At 40.5% G+C, this 25,054-nt stretch overlaps 2 protein-coding genes across 2 annotated transcripts; both read right to left on the bottom strand.

Annotated features, from left to right (window-relative positions):
- Nucleotides 1–35: 35 nt before the first annotated feature.
- Nucleotides 36–2,643, bottom strand: LOC137730537 (aluminum-activated malate transporter 12-like). The gene is made up of 6 exons (XM_068469526.1): nucleotides 2,337–2,643; nucleotides 2,092–2,232; nucleotides 1,645–1,917; nucleotides 1,352–1,470; nucleotides 1,116–1,259; nucleotides 36–823 (listed from the first exon to the last, which is right to left on the bottom strand). The coding sequence occupies exons 1-6, from the start codon at nucleotides 2,641–2,643 to the stop codon at nucleotides 209–211; spliced, it is 1,599 nt and encodes a 532-aa protein (XP_068325627.1). The 3' UTR covers nucleotides 36–208.
- Nucleotides 2,644–18,968: 16,325 nt separating this feature from the next.
- LOC137732024 (ferredoxin C 2, chloroplastic-like) lies at nucleotides 18,969–21,398 on the bottom strand. The gene is made up of 6 exons (XM_068471307.1): nucleotides 21,034–21,398; nucleotides 20,862–20,925; nucleotides 20,428–20,516; nucleotides 19,960–20,028; nucleotides 19,541–19,585; nucleotides 18,969–19,330 (listed from the first exon to the last, which is right to left on the bottom strand). Exons 1-6 carry the CDS (start codon nucleotides 21,316–21,318, stop codon nucleotides 19,286–19,288), a joined length of 597 nt encoding a protein of 198 aa, XP_068327408.1. The 5' UTR covers nucleotides 21,319–21,398; the 3' UTR covers nucleotides 18,969–19,285.
- Nucleotides 21,399–25,054: the final 3,656 nt, after the last annotated feature.

Genomic DNA, 25,054 nt, shown 5'->3' with positions numbered 1-25,054 from the left:
CATGGAAACAAAAATATTAAAAATGGCTATGGCGGTTTCTATCTTTCAGTACCGATTATTTTTTAATCTTATAAACATTTGGTCTCTAGAGACAAGCAAGCTAAAGAGATCTGATAAATAGTTTCAATTAACAATTATTAGCTAACCACTGCCAATAATATTTAGATTATGACATCCTTCCTTCCTTGTACAGATAAAGTCTTAATAATTAATCAGCCCCATGGGAAGGCAAATGGTTTTGGATAGGATTCACCGGTGGCCTCTCATAAGTTACAACAATATTCTCATCCCCATGCTCGTACTCTTTGAAGCATGCAATTCTCCCCAACTCTTCAACTTCCTCGATCACATTATCCAACTTTGCCACCGTCTCCACCAGCAGAGATGCAAAAGCGGCAAACGGAAGCGCTTCCGAGAACTCAAGACTGGTGATGGCAATTTTACTCGGTTGTGGCCTCAAGAACTTTCTCTCCGGCTCCTTTGCCTGCTCATTAGCCCTCTTTGTTTTCCACTCGAGCAGCGCTGAACTGTCGGTTTTCACGCTTGATAATGAGACTCCTTGCTTTTGTTGTGTGGCGTGTGCAGCTGCTAGGGCAAGCATGTTGGTAGCCTGGTTGCTGTTGGAGCCTAGGAACAGTCTTGGTTGTGATTTTATGGCTGTGTTTAGGTCTTGGAGAGCTTCATGGAGGTGATCGGATAGTATTTCGGGAGAGCAATGGCGGCGATTTCTCATGCTGTTGGAGAGTTCCATTAGTGCTTTCGATACTTCTCCAGCAAGGCGAATGCATGGGTCCTTGAAGAGTAACCTAACAGATCTTGGGGTCTGCAACAGAAATTTAGTAGAAAAAAAAGTACCTCAATTATTAAGAAAAACCAAAGCCAAAATTAGATCCCCTTTTGTGTATCAGCGTGTGAAATTATTTTCCAAATCTGCGATCTATCACAACAAGAAACATGTGACCTATATTCTTGTTCACTATGAACAGATTATGAGGTTTCTCTAGCACATAATCATAACTCTCGTGACAATCATCATACTTCATATGTTTTTTTTCTCTCTTCTCTTCTAATGAATATTAACAAATAGGGCAACTGTATTAGGATACGTATTTTACCTGAATTTCAGTTCCTAGACATCCATGTAGAGCTACAATGGTGTATCCAAAATGTCGAAGAACGTTTCCCAATTTCACGTATCGCTGCCATGGAAATCTGTGACAGTGTCTTGAATGCCTTGGTTCCCAACTTGCATGTAAGGCCTGCTCAAATTGCAACACCAAAGATTTCACGTATCCGTCAAGTTGAATATCAAATATAAACGAAAACAAAGATTTCCAAGAAATACAATCACCATGGTTTCATCCAGAGACTTGGAGTCCAACACAGCCTTATAACCTTCATATATGGGATCCTCTTTTGATTTGTCTTGGTTTAGTTCTGTTTCTTCCCTAAAGTACTCATTCACACAAGCTGCAACATCAAAAATCCCAAAATACTTCGAATCATGGCAGGTTTAGTTATTGATATTATTATTTTTTTTATTTGAACAGTATTCTAATCTAATCTAAAATACGCGCAGGGAGATTGAAACTTGGATGCAAAGGTCAAAAATATGATCACGATGATAAGCAACCTTGCATATACCTTCAATAGCTCTAGCTAGGCCTTCAAGCTTGAACACTGTGGAATTGTGGAGCTCTTCTCCTGACCAATTAGGAAATACCAGTAGACTCATCATTAGGCAGATACCACAGCCTATGGCAATGGTGTAGAATCTCTCATGCGCAATCTTCAGGACATTTTCGACGCGGTAGCTTGACACGGTTATTAGGTTGAAGGTTAAGAGAAATATCACAATTCCATAGTCATAGTTCTTCCTAATATAAGGAAAAAACCTCATGTACGTGGCTGCAGCTCCTGCCAAATCAAAAAGTGACAACATAGCAAAATATTACTGAAAATTGTAGTGGAGAAAATTGAAAAATTAGGCTAAAGAAATAACTTTAAGTTAACATGAAAAAAAAAATCTTGGTCTTTTCTTGCACTAGAAAATGTCATCAAAGATTGTTTAGTGAACACAAATGAGATTACCAATCAGAAAGACTGCCGCTCCGATGAAAACTGCTCGGAAAGTCCGACCGGATTCAGTTGCAATATACTCTATGAAGAAGGCCAATGATCCAGCTAACAATGTCCCCAGTCCTCGGTTCAGTCCTTTGCATAAAGTTGCCCCTATTTACAAACAATAATAAAAATATGAAACAACTTTTGTTCATCACATATGTGTATATACACGCGTACGTATTATTTAAACAAATCATAGGCTAATCAATCACCTGCAGTGAACTCAAGCACAACAACCACAGTCATGACAGCCCAAATGGCATTCTGTCCAATCCCAACAAACAGCGGCTGTATCAGATACAACAAGGAAACCAGTGTCAAAGACAAGCCAACTTTCAAAGCATGGATCACCCTTCTCGGGTCATCCCGTGCGACGGTCCACACCGTGCTCCAAACCAAACCCGGAAATCGTTTCATTCTATCGGCAAAAATCTGCAAACGCTTGAATTCATTCCCTCCATTTTTACCACAATCCTTGACCATGTCCATTTCCATTCCTGCATGAACTTTGGGAAACATACAGGGACACACCCTCCCACCACAAAAAAAAAAAAAAAAAAAAAAAAAAAAAAAAAGAGGACACCCACAAACTGAAACTGGTGGAGGGGTGATCAGATCATTAGAGTTCTGATCACTAGAAGTTTGGTATATACATGTATATGTATGTGTGGATATATATATATATATATATATTCAGTTTGAGGAACAACACCATGCAGCCAGAATAGGGGAAGTATTAAAATAGTGCTGAGTATTATGATGTGCCTTGCTACTGGGAGTCTTCGTTGTATACAGGAAACCCCAACTCTCTCTCTAACATAGCTTAGGGTTACTTTATATGGAGTGAGAAAATGAGATTGGTGACTATTGCTACATTTCACATGCCTAGCACAAAAAAGGGGTTTCATATTAAATATGGGTTGCTTTCACAAGTGGTCAGAATCAATATTGATTTCATCACTCAAAACTGTTTTGTTTATTTACTCAACCTTGATTAGTGGTTTCCATATATGACAAGTATTTATTTTCACTTTATGGCATGGGAGGGAGCTCAATGACTCACACAAACCGGGCACTGAGCATCAGCCAAATTTAAAATTTGTATTGCACCATGTGTTCTCAGATCTCAAATACTTAAAAGAAATTTTCCATCATGTAGAGATTCTCAACTATAAACTAAGGTCATATTCACATATATTAAGATTAACAATGCCAATATTTGAGATCTCAAAATTCCATTAGTGGAAACTTTATCCTAATCCAAAATTGTGTACTTGAATATCAAACTTGATATGTTTGATTTATCCAGTATCAAGGCTAGAGGAAAAGGGGAAGAGTTGTAAAATGAGAAAAGAAAAAGCAAAAGACATTCACTTACTGAGAATGAGAATTAAAATGAAATCAATCTGAATTTTAAGTTACAAGCATTTACTAAAATATGAGTATTAGTGCAACGCGAAAAAGAATAAATCTACCATAAAGTAGTACAAAACTTTACAATTTATTTATGGAAAATTAATAGATAACAAACATAATGTCTAAACATTTTATTTATAATGTCCCTTAACCCTTGAATTCCTAGGAGTCTTATATTTAGAATTAAACAATTAACAAAATACAAAAAATACCTTAAGACTTAAAACACTGTAAATGATGGAATTTGACCCAAAAGCACATATGTCACAACAAAGTAGTGTGTTTGGTGTGCAACTTCGTTCTCTTCTAAACGGGGGGTCATGGGCCCAAATCATACTCGAAGCCTAAATATGCAAACCATTTTTCTTGTTGCCAGATTTGCATCATTCAACTTGATCTTCAATTCATTCCACCATTTGATTTACATTAGAAACAATTTTGTTAAACCCCAACCCCAAACTTGTTGTAATTTCACAATTTCCCTAGAGATTTATTGATTTTACATTTAAGTGCCCCATCTATTACCCTATCCGGATCCCCTTATTAGATTTTCCCTCAGCTTCTCCACCTCTCTCTACTTGCCACGTGGCAAGCACTCACCCTCTCTCTTTCTTTCCCCCTCCCTGAGTCCACCATCTCTCACTCTTTCTCACACACTCACTCTCATCTCTTTCTCGGACCCTCTCCTTCTCCCCCCTTTCCTGATCGATACACCTACCCAAAGAGACACCCCGACGTCGACACCACCACCACCACCACCATCGTGGACCTCCTCTTCCTTTCTCTTCATCTCTATGAAGCTCCGGGACACCCAACCCAAGTTCGGCGAGTACCGAGAATTTGAACCCAGATTTCGGCCACCTTCGGCCACCCCACGACGAATTAAAGGTACCTAATCACTCCCTTTCATCTCTAGCTTCATTTTGGTTCCTAGTTTATAGCCTAGGGGTTAGTGCTGACGGCGACCGGAGCTCGAAAGGCTCCAGCCTTCTTTCCCAGCTAGAAAGGGATAAAGCCCTTGGGGCGGTATAGAACCAGGCCTTTGGGCCGTTGAGCTTAAGCCCAAAGCCTTAGGGTAGCCCAAACCCAAACCCCTTGTGTTAAGGCCCTTCGGGTCGTGACCAACATCGGGCCTTTGGCCTACTAAAACCTCAACCCTAAACCCTTTCATAACCTAAACCTAAACGTAAACCCTTTGGATTGAGGCCCTTGGGACATTCAACTAAGGTCTTCGGCCCCTAAACCTAAAACCTAAAACCTTTGGATCCTAGGCCTTTGCGCCGTGAGAACCCGGGCCTTGGGCCTGTTGACCTTAAGCCCATGAGGCCCAAACCCGATCCAACCCAGCAGCCCAGCCCGCGCGTGAGCCTGCGCATGGTCGGGCATGTGGAGCACGCACGTCCCCATCCACGATGACACTAGTGAATTTTCCGGCGACCCACGACGGCGTGTGGCAGCCGAATCCGCCACCTTGTGATGGCACGTGAGGGTGCTTGGGACAGCGCGTGGGGGTACCCGAGGTCCCCCTTTATGTTTTTTGACTTCCTGAACCTGTTTATGACGTTTGTTTTCCAAAATTCAGTCGTTTGAGTATAGTTTTGTTAATTGTATCCTTTATGTGCTTAGGTGCAATTATTAGTGGCGATTCCGTCATTCCTATTTTGTACGACTCTTCGAGACAGAGTATCTGTGAGTGGACCCCCTTCTAAAATGCATGTTTTAATAGTAGAAATGCATACATGAAAAGCATGATTTAATGGTTACGTTTTACGAAACGTTTTATAAGTAAATTAGATTTACACTTTGATATCATGCTTACCACGAATATTTTGGAATACCACATTTTACCGAACTTATGTTCTTTGTAGTATATATGATGGATGACTATATACTACTTATGAACTTGTTTACACTTCTTTATAGTATACATGATGGATATGCTATGAATATGTTTTTGAGATATATGTACCTATGTTTGGAAAGAGTATATTCAATGTTTTTGTACTTATCTAGTGGTCCATGTTCTGCCTACGAGCAAAGATAATTGTTGGCTGAGGGCCTAGAGAAATAATCTTTGGCTTCGGGCCGAGAGATATAGTTGTTGGCTTTGGGCCGGGAGATATTGTTATTGGCTTCGGGCCAAGAGATATAATTGTTGGCTTCGGGTCGGGAGATATAATTATTGAACACCACGGGTGACTAGGATGCCATTATTTAGCACATCATATGATATATGTTTCATGAAAGTTTTCATGGCATGCTAGGGTTTCGGAAAACCTATCAAATATTTTGCTATTAGTTTCCATAAACATTGGCGGTTAGTATATTGAATAACTATTTCAGTATTATATATATATATATATATCAACTTGGTCCACTCATGTTTGTTTTGCGCCCTTTCAGGACGTAGGAATGAGGCTTACGATCCGTGCTACAAGGTTTTCCCCTACCAGTGAAATCATGCCATAATCTTTGTTTTGACATCATTGTAATAACACCTTCTATTGTATTCTGAATTAGATATATGCTCTGAACATGTCATGCATTATCACTATCTTCATGCAGGAATGAATAGTCACCTCTTATTATTTTGCTACAATTCATAAACATTATATCGTACCCTAGTAGTTCTTTTCCAAAGATATGTGTTGAATATTAATATATGATTTTATGTAGTTCCAACGAAATTTATACGCATGATTTACATGTTCTTAGCATATGCATTCATTAAATGGCTTGCATCACCTTCGGGTGTTGGCCATCATGTGGCCATCCCGATGTCCTTTGGACAACGGGATCGGGGCATGTCAAATTGGTATCAGAGCATACTTAGGACTTCATTCTTATATTTGGTAGTCATAAGCTTTCTTGTATCCATAATCTTTCGTCTTTCTAAATCTTGTTTGCCTTTTATCATAATTATGGACCATCCTGGTGGGAATGTACCTCGATGACCTCATTTTGGCATAGTGAGAGGAATTTAGCAGTTAACCTCTGCTTTACAGAAGGCTTTTCCTGCTAGTAGCAGGCCTAGTCATACATACATGGAGATTGCTCGTAGCCATGGCGTTACGGACCTTAGGGTAGTTGGAGCCTGCCAGGAGGCTAAGGATTGGTTTGAGAAAATGGAGGATACTTTAGAGAGCATGAAATGCCCAGCGTTTGAATGGGCAAATACCGCTGGTTACTTCCTTTAGGGGGACGCAAGGTTTTGGTGGGAGTCAGCGAGGGGTTCTCGTCCACCTAATTCTAGGATGGCTTGGGCTACATTCAGGAGACTTTTTAGCGCACACTTTTTGAGCTCCAGTTATCAGTTAAGGAAGAGACATGAGTTCTTAGAGTTTCGCTAAGGCGATCTGAGCATTACAGAATTTGATAGCACTTTTCGGCACCTCTCGAGACACCATGAGGGAACCTATGAGAACCAGCGGGAGATGACCATTCAATTACTGATTGCAATAAACCTGGACTATCACGAGCTTCTGGCATCACAGAGGCATAGATCCTACTATGATATGATTAAGACGGCCTTGAGGATTAAACAGACGAGATGGGCTAGTCTTAACCAGGATTAGCCTCAGAGTCAGAACCAGCCTTGAAGCCAGAACCGACCTCGGAATTAGAATCAGCAGGGTCGTGGATTCCGATCCTGGAGTATGAGGGAGCCCTCTACCTCTTCTTACCCCTTCGACCCTAGACACTTTCATTCGTTCAAATGACAGGGTTAGGGTTTGAGATCATCTAGTGAGGGCTCAGGTAGTGAGTCGGCTAGGCGATCTTTCAACCATTTCAATCCAATAGTCATGACTTGTACGTAGTTTGGTTTGCGCCATCGAGGAGATTGCAGGGTGAATTCTGCCATGTGTGGTGGCACGAGGCACTATATCCTTAATTGCCATTCGGTACCACCACCAGAGAGTTATGCGTTTGGTTTAGGTTACGGTGGTAGTAATAATCCGAGTACTTCAGGTTACGGTGAGGGTGACTATTTGACTAATTAGAGTTATAGAGGTAGTGGTAGTCATAATACCTAGTTTTCTGCTCGGTGACAGCTATAATACTCTGGAGTAGCTTCGAGTAGTCATACTCTGGGGAACAGATTGGGCCGTAACAACTAGGGTCCTAAGACTGGAGGCTATCGTAACAGTGGAGCGAGATGTCAGGTCTATGGGCGTATCAACACCATGACTCAGCAGGAGGCGAAGCAGGACCTCAGTGTCATTACTGGTACATTACTTGTGTGTGGTAATTAGGCTAGAGTTCTAATTAATCCAGGAGCCACTTAATCATTTGTCTCTCCATCATGTGCACAGGTTGTAAACTCACAACCTACACCGCTCAATTTTGATATGCTTGTACAAATGCCACCCAAAGATCTTTTATGTGCACAGTGGGAGTATAGGGATTGCCCGGTCATAGTTGAAGGGGAACTCATGGAGACTAATTTAATTCCCTTCAAACTTGCGGAGTTCGATGTCATCTTGGGAATGGATTGGCTATCCAAGAACCATGTTGTAGGGAGAAATTTGTGACATCCAATTGGCCTGGACGATCGTCGATCATGTTTCAGGGTGAGGGATGAATCATTCCAAATAGTATTATTTATGCCATCCAGGCGACTAAGTTATTGCAGAAAGGATGTATGAGATTCTTAGCCCATGTGGTTACACGAGGTAAACCTTCTTTGTGTTCTGAAGATATGCCAGTGGTGAATAAATTCACCAATGTGTTTCCTGAGGATTTGCCAAGATTACCACCTATGAGGGAAATTGAATTTAGCATTGATTTACTTTCAGGTACCAACCCTATCTCCTTACCACCATATCGTATGGCACCAATGGAGTTGAGGGAATTGAAGATTCAACTCTAGGAGCTTGTGAAGATTCAACTCTAGGAGCTTGTTGATAAGGGTTACATCCAGCCCAACATGTCACCCTGGAGCGCTCCTGTCTTGTTTGTTAGAAAGAATGAAGGGTGGGTTGATGAGACTTTACATTGACTATAGGTAGCTGAATTGGATAATGGTGAAGAACAGTTATCCTCTGCCTTGAATCGATGACTTGTTTGACTAACTGAAGGGTGCTCAGGTATTTTGTAAGATCGATCTTCATTTGGGTTATCACCAGTTACTGATCGAGGATGAAGATGTGCCGAAAATTGCCTTCCGCACTAGGTATGTACACCATGAGTTTTGTGTCATGCCTTTTGGGTTAACAAATGCACCTGCAGCATTCATGGATTTGATGAACAGAGTCTTCAAACCTTATCTGGATCGGTTTGTGATTGTGTTGATTGATGACATCTTAATATATTCCAAAAGTAATGTTAAGTACATGAAGCATTTGAGGCTGGTGTTGGAGAGGCTGAGAAATCATCAGCTGTATGCAAAGTTCATTAAATGTCAGTTTTGGTTAAACTGGATTAGTTTCCTCGAACATGTGGTCTTTGTAGAGGGAATTAGTGTGGACCTTTAGAAGGTTTAGGCAGTGTCTAAATGGGAACAACTGAGGAAAGTTACTGCAGTGAGGAGCTTCCTTAGGCTGACAGGCTATTATCAACGCTTTGTGCAGGATTTCTCAGCAATTGCCCCACCTCTTACTAAGTTGACTCGGAAAGGGATCAAATTCGATTGGGGTGCTGATTATGAATGAAGTTTCTAGGAGCTTAAGCAGCGTCTTACTCAGGCTTCCGTCCTTGCTCTTTTGAGTGGGATGATGATTGTGAATGGGTTGTGTACTGATGCAGCATGGGAAAGTCATCGCCTATGTTTCCAGACAGCTCAAGAATCATGAAAGAAATTACCCCACTCATGATCTGGAACTCGAAGAAGTGGTATTTGCTCTAAAAATTGTACAACGAGAAGTGTCGCATATTCACTGATCACAAGAGCCTGAAACATGTTTTCATTAGAAAGAATTGAACTTAAGGCAGAGAAGGTGGATAGAGCTTATTAGTGACTATGACTGCACTATCGAGTATCATCCTGGACACGCCAATATAGTAGCGGATGCACTAAGCTGAAGATCTCATGGACAACTTGCCTCCCTTCAAGCTATCCATGTTCTGCTAATGTTTTCTCTTCGAGAAACTGGTGTTACAGTGAAGCCAGACTCACAGAGGGCATTATTGGCACACTTCCTGGTTAGGTTTATCTTGGTGGATATGGTTAGGGAAGCTCAAGAGCTTGATCCACAATGTGCGAACCTAAAGAAACAGGTACTGGATCGATTGAGACGAGATTTGAAAATCTGTAGAGACAGATCACACTATCTGTCCATTCTATTACTAGTTTAGGATGAAATGGGATGTGGCAGATTATGCGAAGAGAAGCATTATCTGCCAGCAGGTCAAGGCAGAGAGACAAAGATTTGAGGGGCTAATGCAGAATCTCCCGATGCCACCATGGAAGTGGGAAGACATCACCATGGATTTCATGTACGGTTTGCCAAGGATGCAATCGAGATTTGATGGCATTTGGGTGATTGTGGACTGACTTACCAAGACTGCTTACTTCCTACTTGTTCGACAAACCCACTTACTAAAGAAGCTGGCAAAACTGTTCATTGATAATATTGTCAAGCTTTATGGTGTACCCGTCACTATCTTTTCGGATAGAGATCCAATGTTCACCTCCAATTTTTGGAGAGATTTTAATGCCGCCATGGATACTTAATTGTTGTATAGCACTGCCTATCATCCACAAACTGATGGTCAATCGGAGAGGACGATTTAGACCTTAGAGGATATGTTAAGAGTGTCTGTTCTCCAGTGAAAAGGTAGCTGGGATAGTTATTTGTCGTTGGTTGAATTTGCCTACAACAACAATTATCACTCTAATATCGGCATGGCACCATTTGAGGCACTGTATGGGAAGACGTGCCAGACATTGTTGTGTTGGTCAGAGGTCTGTGAACGAGTGTCAGTGGGGCCAGAAATTGTTGGCATTACTAATACTAACATCCAGCTAATTAAGAGAAAGCTGAAGACAACACAAGACTGATAGAAGAGCATTATAGACCGATATTCCAAGACCGCGAGTATAAGATCGGTGACTTTGTCTTCTTGAAGTTGTCTCTTTGGAATGGTGTGGTTCGATTTGGTAAGCGAAGGAAGCTGAGCCCTAGATATGTTAGCCCTTACTAGATTACGGAGATGATTGGTGCAGTTGCTTATAGATTAGAGCTACCACCAGAGTTGGCACAAATTCACAACGTTTTTCATGTTTCCATGCTTCGAAGGTATGTGCCGGATCCCTCTCATATTATTCAGCCGGAACCATTGGAAGTGAATCAGGATGCGAGTTATGTCAGAAGCCAGAGTTATGTGTCGAATCCCCTTATTATATTTTCCTTCAACTTCTTCACCTCTCTCTGCTTGCCACGTGGTAAGCACTCACTCTTTCTCTTTCTTTCCTCATCCCCGAGTCAACCTTTTCTTACTCTCTCTCACACACTCACTCTCATCTCTCTCTCGGACCCTCTCATTTTCCCTCATTTGCCCCTGGCGCCGACAACACCACCACCACCACCATCGTGGACCTTCTCTTTTTCTCTTTTCGTCTTTGTGAAGCTTCGGGACACCCATAAGACACCCAACCCAGGTCTGGCAAGTCTCGAGACTTTGAACCCATATTTCGACCAACTCCAGCCACCCCACGACAAATCAAAGGTACCTACTCACTCCCTCTCGTCTCTAGCTTCATTTTGGTACCTAGTTTGTAGCCTAAGAGTAAGTGTTGACGGCGACCTGAGCTAGAAAGGATATGGCCTTCTTTCCCATCGAGAAACGGACCAAGCCCTTGGGGCCATGTAGAACCGGGCCTTCAAGCTGTTGAGCTTGAGCCATAAGCCTTAGGGCAACCTAAACCCAAACCCTTTGAGTTAAGGCCCTTCGGGCCGTGACCAACATCTGGCCTTTGGCCTGCTAAAACCCCAACCCTAAACCCTTTCGTAATCTAAACCTAAACGCTTTAGATTGAGGCCCTTAGGCCATTCAACTAGGGCTTTTGGGCCATGAGAACCCGGACCTTGGGCCCGTTGACCTTAAGCCCATGAGGCCTAAACCTTTAAGCCCAAGAACCTAGGCCCAAACCCATCCAACCTAACAGCCCAGCTGCGCGTGAGCCTGTGTGTGGGTGCTTACCGGTGCTGGCACGTGGAGCACACACGCCACCGTCCACGACGGCGTTGGCAAATTTTTTGGCGATCCACGGCGGTGTGTGCGGCATCGCGTGGCCACTGGAGCCAGCACCTTGCGACGGCACGTGGGGGCACCCAAGGTCCCCTTTTATGCTTTTCGATGACTCAAACCCGTTTATGATGTCCGTTTACCGAAATTCAATCATTTGAGTATAGTTTTGTTAATTGTACCCTTTATGTGCTTAGGTGCAATTATTAGCGGCGATTCCGTCATTCCTATTTCGTATGGCTATTCGACGACGGAGTATTTGTAAGTGGACCCCTTCTAAAATGCATGTTTTAATAGTATGAATGCATACATGAAAAGCATGATTTAATGGTTACGTTTTACAAAACGTTTTATGGGTAAATTAGATTTACACTTTATGATTATCATGCTTACCACAAATATTTTGGAATACCATATTTTTCCGAACTTATGTTCTTTGTAGTATATATGATGGATGACTGTATACTACTTATGAACTTGTTTTTACACTTCTTTATAGTATATATGATGGATGGCTATATGTTATGAAGATGTTTTTGAGATATATGTACCTATGTTTGGAAAGAGTATATTCAATGTTTTTGTGCTTAGCTAGTGGCCCCTATTCTACCTACGAGCGAAGATAATTGTTGGCTTTGGGCCAGGAGATATAATTATTGAACACCACGGGTGACTAAGATGCCACTATTTAGCACATTATACGATATATGTTTCATGAAAGTTTTTATGGCATGCTAGGGTTTCGGAAAACCTATCAAATATTATGCTATTAGTTCTCATGAACTTTAGGGGTTAGTATGTTGAATAACTGTTTCAATATTATATATATATATATATATATATATATATATATATATATATATATCAACTTGGTCCACTCATGTTTGTTTTGTGCCCCCTCAGGACATATGAACGAGGCTTACGTTCCGTGCTACGAGGCTTTCCCCTAGCAGTGATATCGTGCCATCATCTCTGCTTTGACATCATTGTAATAACACCTTCTATTGTATTCTGAATTAGATGTATGCTCTGAACATGTCATGCACTATCACTATCTTCATGCAGGAATGAATAGTCACCTCTTATTATTTTGCTACAATTCATAAACATCATATCGTACCCTAGTAGGTCTTTTCCAACGATATGTGTTGGATATTAGTATATTATTTTATGTAGTTCCAACGAAATTTATACACATGATTTACATGTTCTTAACATATGCATTCATTAAATGGCTTGCGTCACCTTTGGGTGTCGGCCAGCACGTGAACATCCCGATATCACTCGGACATTAGGATCGGGGCGTGACAATTTTCATTCTTAACTTCTGTGATATCTATTAAAACATATGAAATCCAAAAAGTGTGGATATCTCTTTATAGTTCACAGCCCAATACCTGCAAATCAGCAATATGATACCAAATAGATATTAAGTAATCATATTCTCTTTTCTTACTTGGTTTATTTAAGTTCTCCAATTTGTTCCTTACCTCATGGATATTAAGTAAATATGCTATTTGTTTCATAGAATTCCTATGTTTCTCCCTCTTCCTTTCCATCACCCTCCCTCCATCCTTCCCCGTCTCTATTTTTCCCCTTATGCTTTCCCTCTATCTTTAACACTAATAATAAAACCTAAAACTAAAATGGAATTTAATCAAAAGAATCCTTTTGACTAATTTAGCAAAGAAAAAAACAAAAAATTATTAAAGTTCTTCTGTCTTCATCAAAAAACAGGTACAAAGATCGCAAGCACCGTACCGATGTTGACATACAAGAAATGAAAGAAATTTTTGGTTGGGTCAACGGTGCAACGTGAGTTGACCCGGAGATTGCAAATAATGCAACTGAGGGTCCGCAAAACTTGTGTGGAAACAAATTTGTGGCATTAAAAAGTGCAGCTAGTAGCAGTTCTCTTCAGGCTCACGGATTACAAGTTATTACAGAGCCAACTTTTGATGGAAGAAATATCAAACTTGCTAGAAAAGGAAGTAAAGCTTGTTGTTAACCTAACACCATGAATTATGAACCACTTTGTTGCATGGGAAATTTGGCAGTTGGGCATATATAGCTGTTGTTCTCAAACAGCTGTATTGCTTGATCTTTTGTGTGAAATAACATCACTCGTGCTCCCGTGCATCTCAACTTCTCAATATGAAGCTTAGCTTTCACCACTTGGCAACTTCCTTCCTTGTCCAACTGTGGGTCGTGCTGTCGGCCTATCAGAGCTGCTGGTTGCTCGTTTTATATATTCTCCCTGTATTTTTCTTTTTTTTACTCTATAAGGAGTTGGTCCAGCAAAAAGCGAGCAAGGTTTAGAACTTCTAACTCGAGTTTGAACTTCTATGGATGCATTACCTGAGGGCAAACGGCTCTGCTTTGGCATACCATTTGACGCAGAGACCAAAAGTATTGCCGCCCTCATTGTATTTTGGGGTTGCATGGGTCTACGATCAATGTATGGCGGCATACCCCCTTATTATTAAAAAAATTAAGATAAAAAGAAAAAAGGGAAGATTGTAGCAAGGAGCACAATTTAACCGATATTCAGTAAAGAATATAGTTTTTTTAATTAATTATGTTCCATTCCATTCAAGATTTTTTATATAATAAATACTTTTTTATTGCAAGCGATATTACTACAGTAAACTACATTAAAAGGAGAGAGAAAGTTTGAACTTTAGATTGTAGTGGATAGAAGATGAAAACCATATTTATCAGGGCAATTCACCACGTATTGAGCTCAGATGTGTGAGCTTTGATTTCGAAGAAAGGAAAGTCGAGAGAGAGGTGAGAAGAGTGAGCCCTGGGTTTTTGGTTGAGCTCAGAGCTCTAGTCTCAAACACAAGGATGTCGAGAGAGATGTGAGAAAAGTAAGGTCAGGGTTTTTGGGTTTGAGGTCAGATCTCTGAGCTATGTGTGTTATTCTTCGATAACCAAACACACCAAATTCTTCCATCCTTAAGGATAGGACATTTGTACCATATTTTCCATTTTGGCTAGAAAGTTTCATTTTTTCCAGGGACTGAAGCTTCGGTAGGCATATTTGGGCACCTTAGGCATCTGCTCAGTTTGGAGGCTAGTAAGGTAGGGTGTTTAATTCCAAGTTCCTATATCAATGATTTATGGAATATATAGGTTGTTTGTAAAGTGAATTTATATTTGGAAGTTCAATTAAGGTTTGTGTTTCATGTTGGGGGCTATGGGTTGTGGAAAAAACTTTATTTTTGACGTGCTAGAATATTGGGTATGTTCCGATTTCTGTTTTAAGTGTCTAATTGTAGAAATTTGTGAAATTCGAGAAAATTTTCCCATAACATGAGAAGCGGGAATGTTCACTAGTTATGATGCACGTATGTTGTGCCCCGAAATTTAGCGAGTATGACCACAACCTAGTTGTGGCCCGGCCTTGGTGAAAAACAAAATTAAGAAAAAGGTTAGAGGACTTTAAGGGTCATGCGTGTCCATAAAATAAGTGACACCAAGTTTCATGTTTTCCACGTGCCCGGTTAAGTGGTTGTTGATATATGGAACAAGACTTGCAAATTGTCATTGTAACCTTATATATGTGATCGTTATGGATTATGCTGTAATTGTATCCACTATATGTTACCGTAACCTTATATATGTGATCGTTGTGGATTATGTTATAGTTGTACGCACTATAGCAATAACATGCCGTTAAATTGTCTTATAAATGCCAAAAGTAGCTCTCTACCCGATCTTTAGTTTTGTGCATAGGATCTGCATGTAGTGTACATATCATGTGCATATAGTGTACATATCATGTGCATATCGTATGCATACAATGTGCATATCGTTTACATACAGTGTATATAGTGCGTATTTTCATATTTGATAGTCTTCGCATTAAGGTAGTTTAGGACATGGTAGGTGCCCAAGATAACAAAGATACATAGTTCTCATGTTTATTATCATATAATAACAAGCAAATACATTGTACAACTATGTTATATTGATTAAACATTTCAAGTCAACCACAAGTAGGTTGTGCTTTCAAATTTATTCTACCATAGCTATTAACCATAGCCCTCACCAACGATCACCAATACCAAATTTTATTATAAGATTTGACCTCCTACACTGTTATAGAATCCCATTGTGGTTCATTTGGTTCCTTTTCCTTCACTACTTGACGAAAATCTTCAAACCTTTTGTTGCGTTCCTCCTTCATTTTGGCATTTCCCTCCCCGGAATGCTTATAACACTCAATATGGTCGCGACGCTTCTACGACAATTGAAAATTTAATAATGGGATCCTTTCTCCAAATGTGGTAGCCTTCATTTTCTACTTGCTTGCACAATAGAGCGCTTCGTTGGCTTTACTGTGGAGGTCCACAAGCTCTTTTTCTGCCTTCATCAGCTTGTGCTTGCACTACTCGGCAACACCGTCTCGTATCAAGTCTTCCATAGACCTGATCTATATTTTTTTGTGGCATCTCTGAGTCAACAGAGCTAAACGATGATGTAGGATTTGCCTTGGGTGACCTCGAAAGTAAGGAGGTTCCACGTTGTACGAACTTGATGTTAAAACCTTCAGTTTCATGTCTGAGCTTGGACATGTATGTGTTGTGAATTTTTTTTGGCTATCTGAGAAGTAGAATGCCTTTTTTTCTATGGAGTTAATGGTTGTGGCAACTACGTGTGAGAAGCCTATTTATACAAGTGTAGCATGATGTGTGTTGGAACCAAATTCGCGCACCTCCGTGAGCGGTGGTCGAGCGCAAATTCGAGTAAATTTGAGCAACCTGCAAAATAGTACCCAACAATGAGCCAGCCTAAGACCCGGGGGAAGGGGGAGATGATGTGTTGGCCAAAGGCTTTTAGATAGTCAAGTTAGTGAATGATTTTAGAATCAAGCAATGGCAAGAGAATGCAAGTGTTTAGATTGCGTTACCATAGATGAACCTTAGGTGGGTGTATTCATACTGTGGGGAGAAACCCTTTTAGGATAAAATTCTCGTTCTAAGCTCAGAGAATTCTAGAGGAAATCTAGAAGTAGATATTGCACCCTCTTGTGATTACTTATGGTATACGCCAATCCCTAGTTTGTAGGAACACCATGACTTATAAGATCTAATTGTGTCCATATTCGGATTAGATCGCGTGTCTTGTAGGATAAGCATGGTCATCTAGACTTTGCCTAATGTCCTAGAGTAGAGTGATGGTGGCATCGCTACTCCATCTGATACAGCTCCGCTCATAGCTGGTGAGTCCATGATTGGATTTCTGAGGTAACTGTACTTGGATCAAACTTACTCCGGCCCTAGAAAATCATGGTCCCATAATTGCCCCTAACGATCCGTCTGAGAGGCAACCCATATCCTTTGACGATGGATTGTTAACTAAAGACCATATCTTTCGGAGTAAGCTAGAATACGTACCATTTGGTCTTCAAATTTTTGCAAATGATGCAACTTTTGGATCTGAAGTAGCAACGTTTTCAGTTTTGAATGGGCTGCCTTGAACTCCATCCCTCAGACCCCGTAATGATGATGCATCGCACCTGTTGCGTGTGCGCAAAATACAAGAAATCGCCTTCGATATCGTACCCTAAAGACACAAGAGTCGAGTCAATTGATCTTGAGACGAACCAATCCGTATTTAACGGTAGGATGATTTGAAATATCTTCTTTGTTACCCTTCCTGTATTCAAACAAAATCATGGCCGCTAGTTCCTCTGCCTAACCTACTCAACCTGCTGTTCTAGATAACCCCAAACATGGTCAGGGTTCATAATAAGGGTGAGGAAGAAGCCTTTCTCGCGGGTCGTAGTCATCTCTTCAACGGGTGTCGTGTCGAGTTGGAAGACACCAATGATGTGACCTACAATCTTCCCCCACCCTTGATCCCCTTCGTCCTTATACCAGGATCCATCCTTGTTACCTTGATTTGGGGTTGAGATTTCCCTTGTCGCAGCTATGGAAGGAGATCCTTCTGCATTTACAAATTGGTCGTTGCAACCTTACTCTTACTTTCATCCGTACTATCTTCTGCTCCGAATGCTTAAATGAGTGGTATCATGCCAGAGTGGGCTTATTCGAATTTCGCGTTCTCTACACATCCGAAAAAGCATTAATACTCGTTACTTCTTTCAGTCTCGATCTACTTTTCGGTGGCTTGCTTACATCACCGACTGTCCTGGTTAGGACAAGGTATACGGACCTTCTCTTGGTAGAGGGGAACTGAGAGGGCGATATATCTGAACCAAGAGTTCCTTTCCCGGAATTGCCCTTAAATATAAAATGGATGATCATAATCCCGCCCGGTGTCGTCCTGAATTTATTGCTGCCTCGCACATCACAAAACTAGGTCATTATGCATCCCTACCACAATTAGCTCTTCTTTCAAACCATTGAACCTCATAAGTATCTTGAAGACCGGAGTTAGCGCCTTTTACAGACAGCGGCGACAATCTGGAAAGATTTTTTGGCCTTTGAGGTTTATCAGTGTGGCGGCCACTGGCATTTGATTACCAATTTGAAGACACAGAATTCGGCCAACGAAATAAGGATGGGAGAAGAGAGTGAACCAGTGCTTGCTTACACACTAACTTTGGGAACCAAACCCATTTTCACTATCGATCAAATTTAATGACCGATTTCGTTTTGTTGGAGGTGACGATCCTATTTAAGTGATGGATATGATCAGATGCGGTCCTCAAAGGGACGACAGGGATCTACTCCTCCCTTGGTTAGCAGTATTACCTCTCATAGCGGCCAAAAAGAGATCCTACTAACTGATATCTGGTTCTTATCCAAACGGTACAAGACAAATGCCTATAAACTTAAGACGCGCCACATATTACATATGTTTAGAATGTAAAGAACAAACAGAATTCCCAGTTTTTTTATACAACTAGGAATCTAGAGAGAGAGAGAGAGAGAGAGATGCTACAAAAGAAAACTACCAAGACAAACAAAGAAGTCCTGCTTCATTCGAACTAAAGATGGTCATTTCCAACAGGTAACGAAAGTATTAATGGCGATAACTTTCCAATATACATTTTTCCCACTACAAGTGTATTCTAACCTGGTGACAAAATACTAACAAGTGACGAAATACACAACATAGAGCAAATGGGGCATTGACACATATTCATTGCTCACAACCAAATTAGTAACACACACGGGTTATTATTGGCATGAGTGATCGAGCAAGCGATCATTTTCAGAATAGCATTTTTGATAGATACATTGACAAGGGATCTCCTATCATTCTTTCTTTTCATCGAGCAAAGAAATAATTTGTATTGCATAACAGTTGATTACATAGAGGTCATCCTAGATAATTGATTCAACCCACACATGGCCTTGTTCAATCCAAGCTAAAAAACAATGACAACCGCAAAGCAAGTATAAGAGAACATTACCTAGGCAACGACCATACTTAGCATTGGATGTACACTCAGTGGAAAGGATGGTACATAAACCAAGGTCCATGAAGATGGAAAGGAACCGTTCTGGGCCGGCAAACAAAATACGACATGCATGATTAATCAGTAGGTCGCAACTCCAAAGCCAGTACTCTACATTGCTTATTCATCCCCCATAGCTAACTCCAATGCATAATCATCTCTTTCCTGCATCATGAACATATTGTACAATTAAGATACACTAGTTTCTTGGCATTGCCTTAATCATTTTTCTTCTGTTCCCCACACGAGATCTGTTTTCAGTCCGAGGTCTCCCCATGAAATGAATCTTAATGTTTTTTTTAAATACCTCATGATATCAGTCTTAAACTTGTTATTAGAAATTTGAAAAATTTTAGATAATGAGGAGGAACTCACAATTGGTCCCCGAGCAAAATATCTGCCAAACTGAAGCCAATATACCTGTAGTTACAAATATTTCAGATTTCTATAACCAGATAAATGGAAAGACAATTAGAATAAATAATCCATGCACAATTCAGGTGGTTGACGATGATACAATTTTTTTCACGATCAATCATACAGTGCAAAACACCATCATATACCAAATAATTCCATAAAAAAGAAAAGAGAACAAACAGTAGTTGCAAAAGAAGGTACAAGCGTTCTAGTACTGAATCACATATGATGACAGAAAAATGACTCAACAATTTTCATTAAAGGAGGAGTAAACTTTATATGGTATTTACATCTCAATGACATAGATTCGAACTTTTTGACTTCCAAATAGGATCTTTACATTTCCCGAGAGAGAAAGGTAGATCTCAGTAGATTACCTCATCCTCGTCTTGCGTTTCTACTTCAAGATCAGATGATGGATAACCCACACAGAGAAGTGCATAGCCCTGCATTTCAGACAAAATTACAACAATTCAAGACTACTTTATACATTATTATTAGTTTAACATAATGTGACATTGTAGGAGGCAGATGCATCAACATCTTCCAAGCACAAAAGAACTAGTTCCCAAAATGTTTCGAAAGATCAAAGACCCCATAAGTTTCACATTTTGTCAGCAATTCGGAATGCTGTTTTGCAATATTATTGTTTCCAATTTCAATACATTAACTTAAGACGATACTGAAGTAGTAGTTCTGAAATTCATTTCTTGTTTTCTATAATTTCTTCACAGAACAAACCCAACCTTCAAGTAAACTCGAAAACATAAGTTGATTATCAAAGAACAAATCTTTGATGCAAAACACATTGATTAAACTACTGAAAAAGCCACACAACTACATGCCTTTGATTTCAGTTCGGTAGAAATTCCTAGTGCCTCAGGCTGTCTAAGTTCTCCAGATTTTACGCGTACCGCACAACTAGTACAACAACCTGCCAAGTAAAAACAATCGAGATTCTATCATAGAATGAATTGGAAAAAGAAAAAAAAAAAAAAAAAAAAAAACACAAACCTACTTCAAATTATAAGAGATTGAATTGGAAAATCTCCACATCACTTTATAACATATCCGGGATGAATTTGGCTACGATTACATGCATTTACTTAATCCATTCACCATTAACCCTAAATCAGATATACAACGGAAAAGAGAGAATATCATACATGACTATATATGACCGATATAGTAATTGTGTCGATTACATGAACCTTAGCCAGTCCCGAATTTAATCCTCTTGAAGAAAATTATTACCAGAAAATGATTGAACGAACAGTACCGTGCCTGCAAGCGAATGGAAGCGTGATGTCCTGCGACTCTGCTGTGTGCAATATGTACTGGTCCTGAAATTAGTCACTTAATTTTCAGGAGAAAATAGATAGAATTTTCTAGGCGAATTTCTCAGCAACCAAACAAAGAAAGAAAAACAAAGTTAAGACTCGGATAGTTACCTCGGGGACGAGGAACTGGTGGGAGACTCCTCGTTGTCTGTCGTGAACGGTGACTTTGTGTGTGGGAACTGAAGGAGAGTAGTCACCGGTTCGGTCGGTGACAACCACCGGAGTTTGGAGCTCGGAAATCGTGTTGCGGCGCCATTTGGTTATGTTGGAGTGGTGGGTGACGGTGTTTGGCCAAGTGATTTGGCGGTAGAGTGGCGGTTTCCGGTGGATAGAAAGGGAAACGCAGGGATGGCAGGGAATGGCATGGTCCATGACACTAATTCTGGTTGACAGCATGGTCCATGGGCGGTCAAGAAGATAAAGAAGATGGGGACTATTATACGCTGTTCCCGACAGTATGGAGCAACCGTGCAGAATGAGCACCAAAGCGCTTGGATTATTCCAAGATGGCGCTTGTAATAACTAAATAAGAAAATTCACAATTCTAGAAAATAAAATTCATGTTGCGGCCTATAGTTAACTGATAAGGAGAGGGGCCGGCGGCACAGAGAAAATATAGAGAGAGATGTGTTTGTAGGGTTGTGTAGAGGATGTGTTATTCCCCTTACGCAGTGCCTTTATTTATAGTAATAACGGAGGGAAGAAATATTTTTCCTCCAAGGAATACAAGTCCTAATAGGGAAGAATAACTAGAATTAAATCTACTCTAAGATTTACACAATCACACTTAAATAAGAAGTTTATAACACTCCCCCTTGAGTGTGTAAATACTCAAGTAGATTCGGCATCATGTAAAGTTGACGAGATCGACTCGTTGACACTGATTCTAGGAACACGATATTCTCAAATAAGGTAGGAACTTTCATATGGAACTAAGTCTCACAAGAAACCTACAGCTATGGTAACAACCCGAGTAGGGACAATATCCATAGTCTAAGGAAAAATGTGTGAGAAATGCAAAGTCAAATGAAATATCTACAGGACGTCATTAGGGATATGATCAACCAAGGTGGGTGCTTAGTCAAAACCTCATTAGGTAGCAAAAACCCAGTGGGAAAAATGCTCCTAATCGTAGGGAAAAATAGTACATTAAGATCAAGCAAGTATACTTCAGGTTACTCCCCCTGAGTTTGACATAATTCCAAAGAGAACTAGCAATGTTACAACTCAGAAAGTTTACGCATACCTATTCCTTGAACAAACTTCTGAAACGTCGCCTTCGGTAATGATTTGGTGAAAAGGTCGGCCAGATTGTCTTATGAACAGATTTGCATGACTTCAATCTTCTAATGCACTTATTGTTGATGTAAGAAGAATAACTTTGGAACAATGTGCTTGGTGTTGTCTCCTTTGTTGTAACCCTTCTTGAGCTGTTCAATGCATGTTGCGTTGCTTCATAGATTGTCGTCAGGACGTCAACGACAGGGTAAAGATCTCAATCAGAAGTATTCCATAGTTGCTTCAGGTAGGGCGAGAATTTCAACATGGTTAGATGAAGTAGCAACTGAGGTCTGTTTAGTTGACCTCCAAGAGATTGTGGTGCCTTCAACGGTAAAGACATAACCTGTTTGAGAGCGTGCCTTGTGCGGATTAGATAAGTATCTTGTATCGGCATAACCAACAATGCGAGAATCGACTCGAGATAAAGGGAGTGCGACCTCACTCGAGGATCCGTAAAGATAGAAGAAGCCCAAATCCGTGGTACCCTTAAGGTAACGAAAAATGTCTTTAACATCAGTCCAGTGTTTGCGTGTTAGTGCATTACTGTATCTTGCCAAAAGATTAACAAAGAAGGAGATGTCGGGTCTAGTGCATTGAGCTAAGTACAATAAAGCGCCTATCACAATTAGAAAAGGAACTTTAGGCTCCAAATCTCTTCATCATCTTCCTTCAGATGGAAAGGATCTCGTTTTGCATCTAGTGATCGAACGACCATAAGAGTACTCGAAGGCTTCGCTTTATCCTCGTTAAAGCAACACAACACCTTCTGGGTGTAGTTCGATTGTGACAGCATCGAGTCTTTCCTAGATCTTTCATCTCAAATTCCAACTTAAGGTGCACATAAATTCCCTCGAGCTCTTTAGGAGTTCCGATGAGGTTCATGTCATCGACATATACTGCAACGATCACAAAACCGGAATGTGACTTCTTAATGAACACATGAGTGCATAGTTTGTTGTTCACATATCCCTGAGTAGTCAAATACTCACTCAGACGGTTATACCACATTCTTCCATGTTGCTTCAAACCGTAAAGTGAACGCCTCAGCCGAATTGAGAACATATTCCGAGGTTTGGAAATATTTGATCCAATCAATGTAAGTCATTCGGGAACTTTCATATAAATTTCCGTATCAAGATCCTCATAGAGATACGCAGTTACTATGTTCATCAGCTGCATACTTAGTTTTTCGAAAACTATCAAACTGATAAGGTAGCGAAAAGTAATCACATCCATAACAGGTGAATAAGTTTTGTCATAGTCAATCTCTAGGATGTTGTGAGAAGCCTTGCGTAACAAGGCAAGCTTTGTAACACATAATTTCGTTCTTCTCATTATGCTTCCGAACGAAAACCCACTTGTAGCCAACGGGTTTCACATGTGGAGATGTATGAGCTACAGGTCCAAACACCTTACATTTCGCAAGCAAATCGAGTTCAACTTGGATTGCTTGTTTCCAGTTTAACCAATCAGCTATATGTCGACATTCATCAACAGAACGGGGTTCAATGTCATTGCTCAACATGATCTTAGTAGCTACTGCATATGCTAATGCATCGTCGATGATCATCTCATATCTACACCAAACATCATCCTAGCTAGCATATTGGACTGAAATCTCATGATTCTACACCAAACATCATCCAAGCTTCCATAATCTAGAATTTTCTCATGAGTTGGATAGAATGAGTGGGTGACAATCAAATTCACGGTAGGCTCAGAAGGAGCCTATGCCATGGGTTTCCTATTCTGAGGGTGTGAATCCTTTGAACCAAATGGTATGCCATGCTTCTGTATAGGGGCAAATGATTGGCTAGCCACCAATGTATGTGGATCGACCAACATGGCATCCTGGGCCTCCATCAGGGAAGTTCGTCGTACATTTAGTACATCCATATTTGTAGGCACATTCGCAGCTGGAATATGTGATCTTGTCACTCGCGCTAAATCGGTGAAAGCATATGGCGTGCTCTAAACTATGCTCTGGAGATCTAATATGTGCTGCACTTCAGTTTCAGACTGAACGATGCGGGATCTAAATGAGACAAAATGGGAGTCACCCATGATAATTTGCATCGTTCTTCAGGAACGTTGACATTCTTATCTCCCTCTAAAGACGGGAAGACTGTCTTATAGAAATGATAATCTGCGAAACGAGTGCTAAACAGATTGTCTGTCAAAGGTTCTAAGTAATGAATAATTGAAGGAATCATATCCGACATAAATTCCCATCCTTTGTTGAGGCCTCATTTTTGTATGTAAGGGTGGTGAAATCGGCACATAGATCGCACAACAAAAAACGCGCATATGTGATATGTCAAATTCGTATCCGGTAACCAACTGAAAGGTGTTATATGGTTGGGTTGCAATAGGCCTTAGGCAGACAGACATGGTTGCGTGCAATATTACATAGCCTCAAGCAACGATCAGGAACTTGGTATGTATAACCAACGATTGAGCAATCATTTGTAAGCGCTTAATGAATGCCTCTGCCAGGCCGTTCTGGGTGTGAACATGGGGTATTGAATGTTCAAATTTAACCCTAACCAACATGCAATAGCCATACAAAGTTTTAGATGTGAATTATCCAATGGAATAAATTGGACCAGAAAATCAGGGTGGTGAGCCGTGAGCATGATAACCTGAGCCAACAATTTAGAGAATGCAGTGTTCCTTATGGACAACAAGCACACGTGTGACCAACGTATGAAAATGTCAACCAAAACCATAAAATATCTAAATGGTCTGCAAGGAGGGTGAATCGGTTCACAAATGTCCCCTTGAATCCTTTGTAGAAGAATATAAGGATTCAAACAAATCTTGTCATAAGAAGGCTTAATAATAAGTTTTC

The sequence above is a fragment of the Pyrus communis genome, chromosome 4, assembly GCF_963583255.1.
Source record: "Pyrus communis chromosome 4, drPyrComm1.1, whole genome shotgun sequence".
NCBI classification, from domain to species: Eukaryota; Viridiplantae; Streptophyta; class Magnoliopsida; order Rosales; family Rosaceae; genus Pyrus; species Pyrus communis.
The sequence above is the reverse complement of the archived record's forward strand: the minus strand, read 5'-3'. Positions and strand labels throughout refer to the sequence as shown.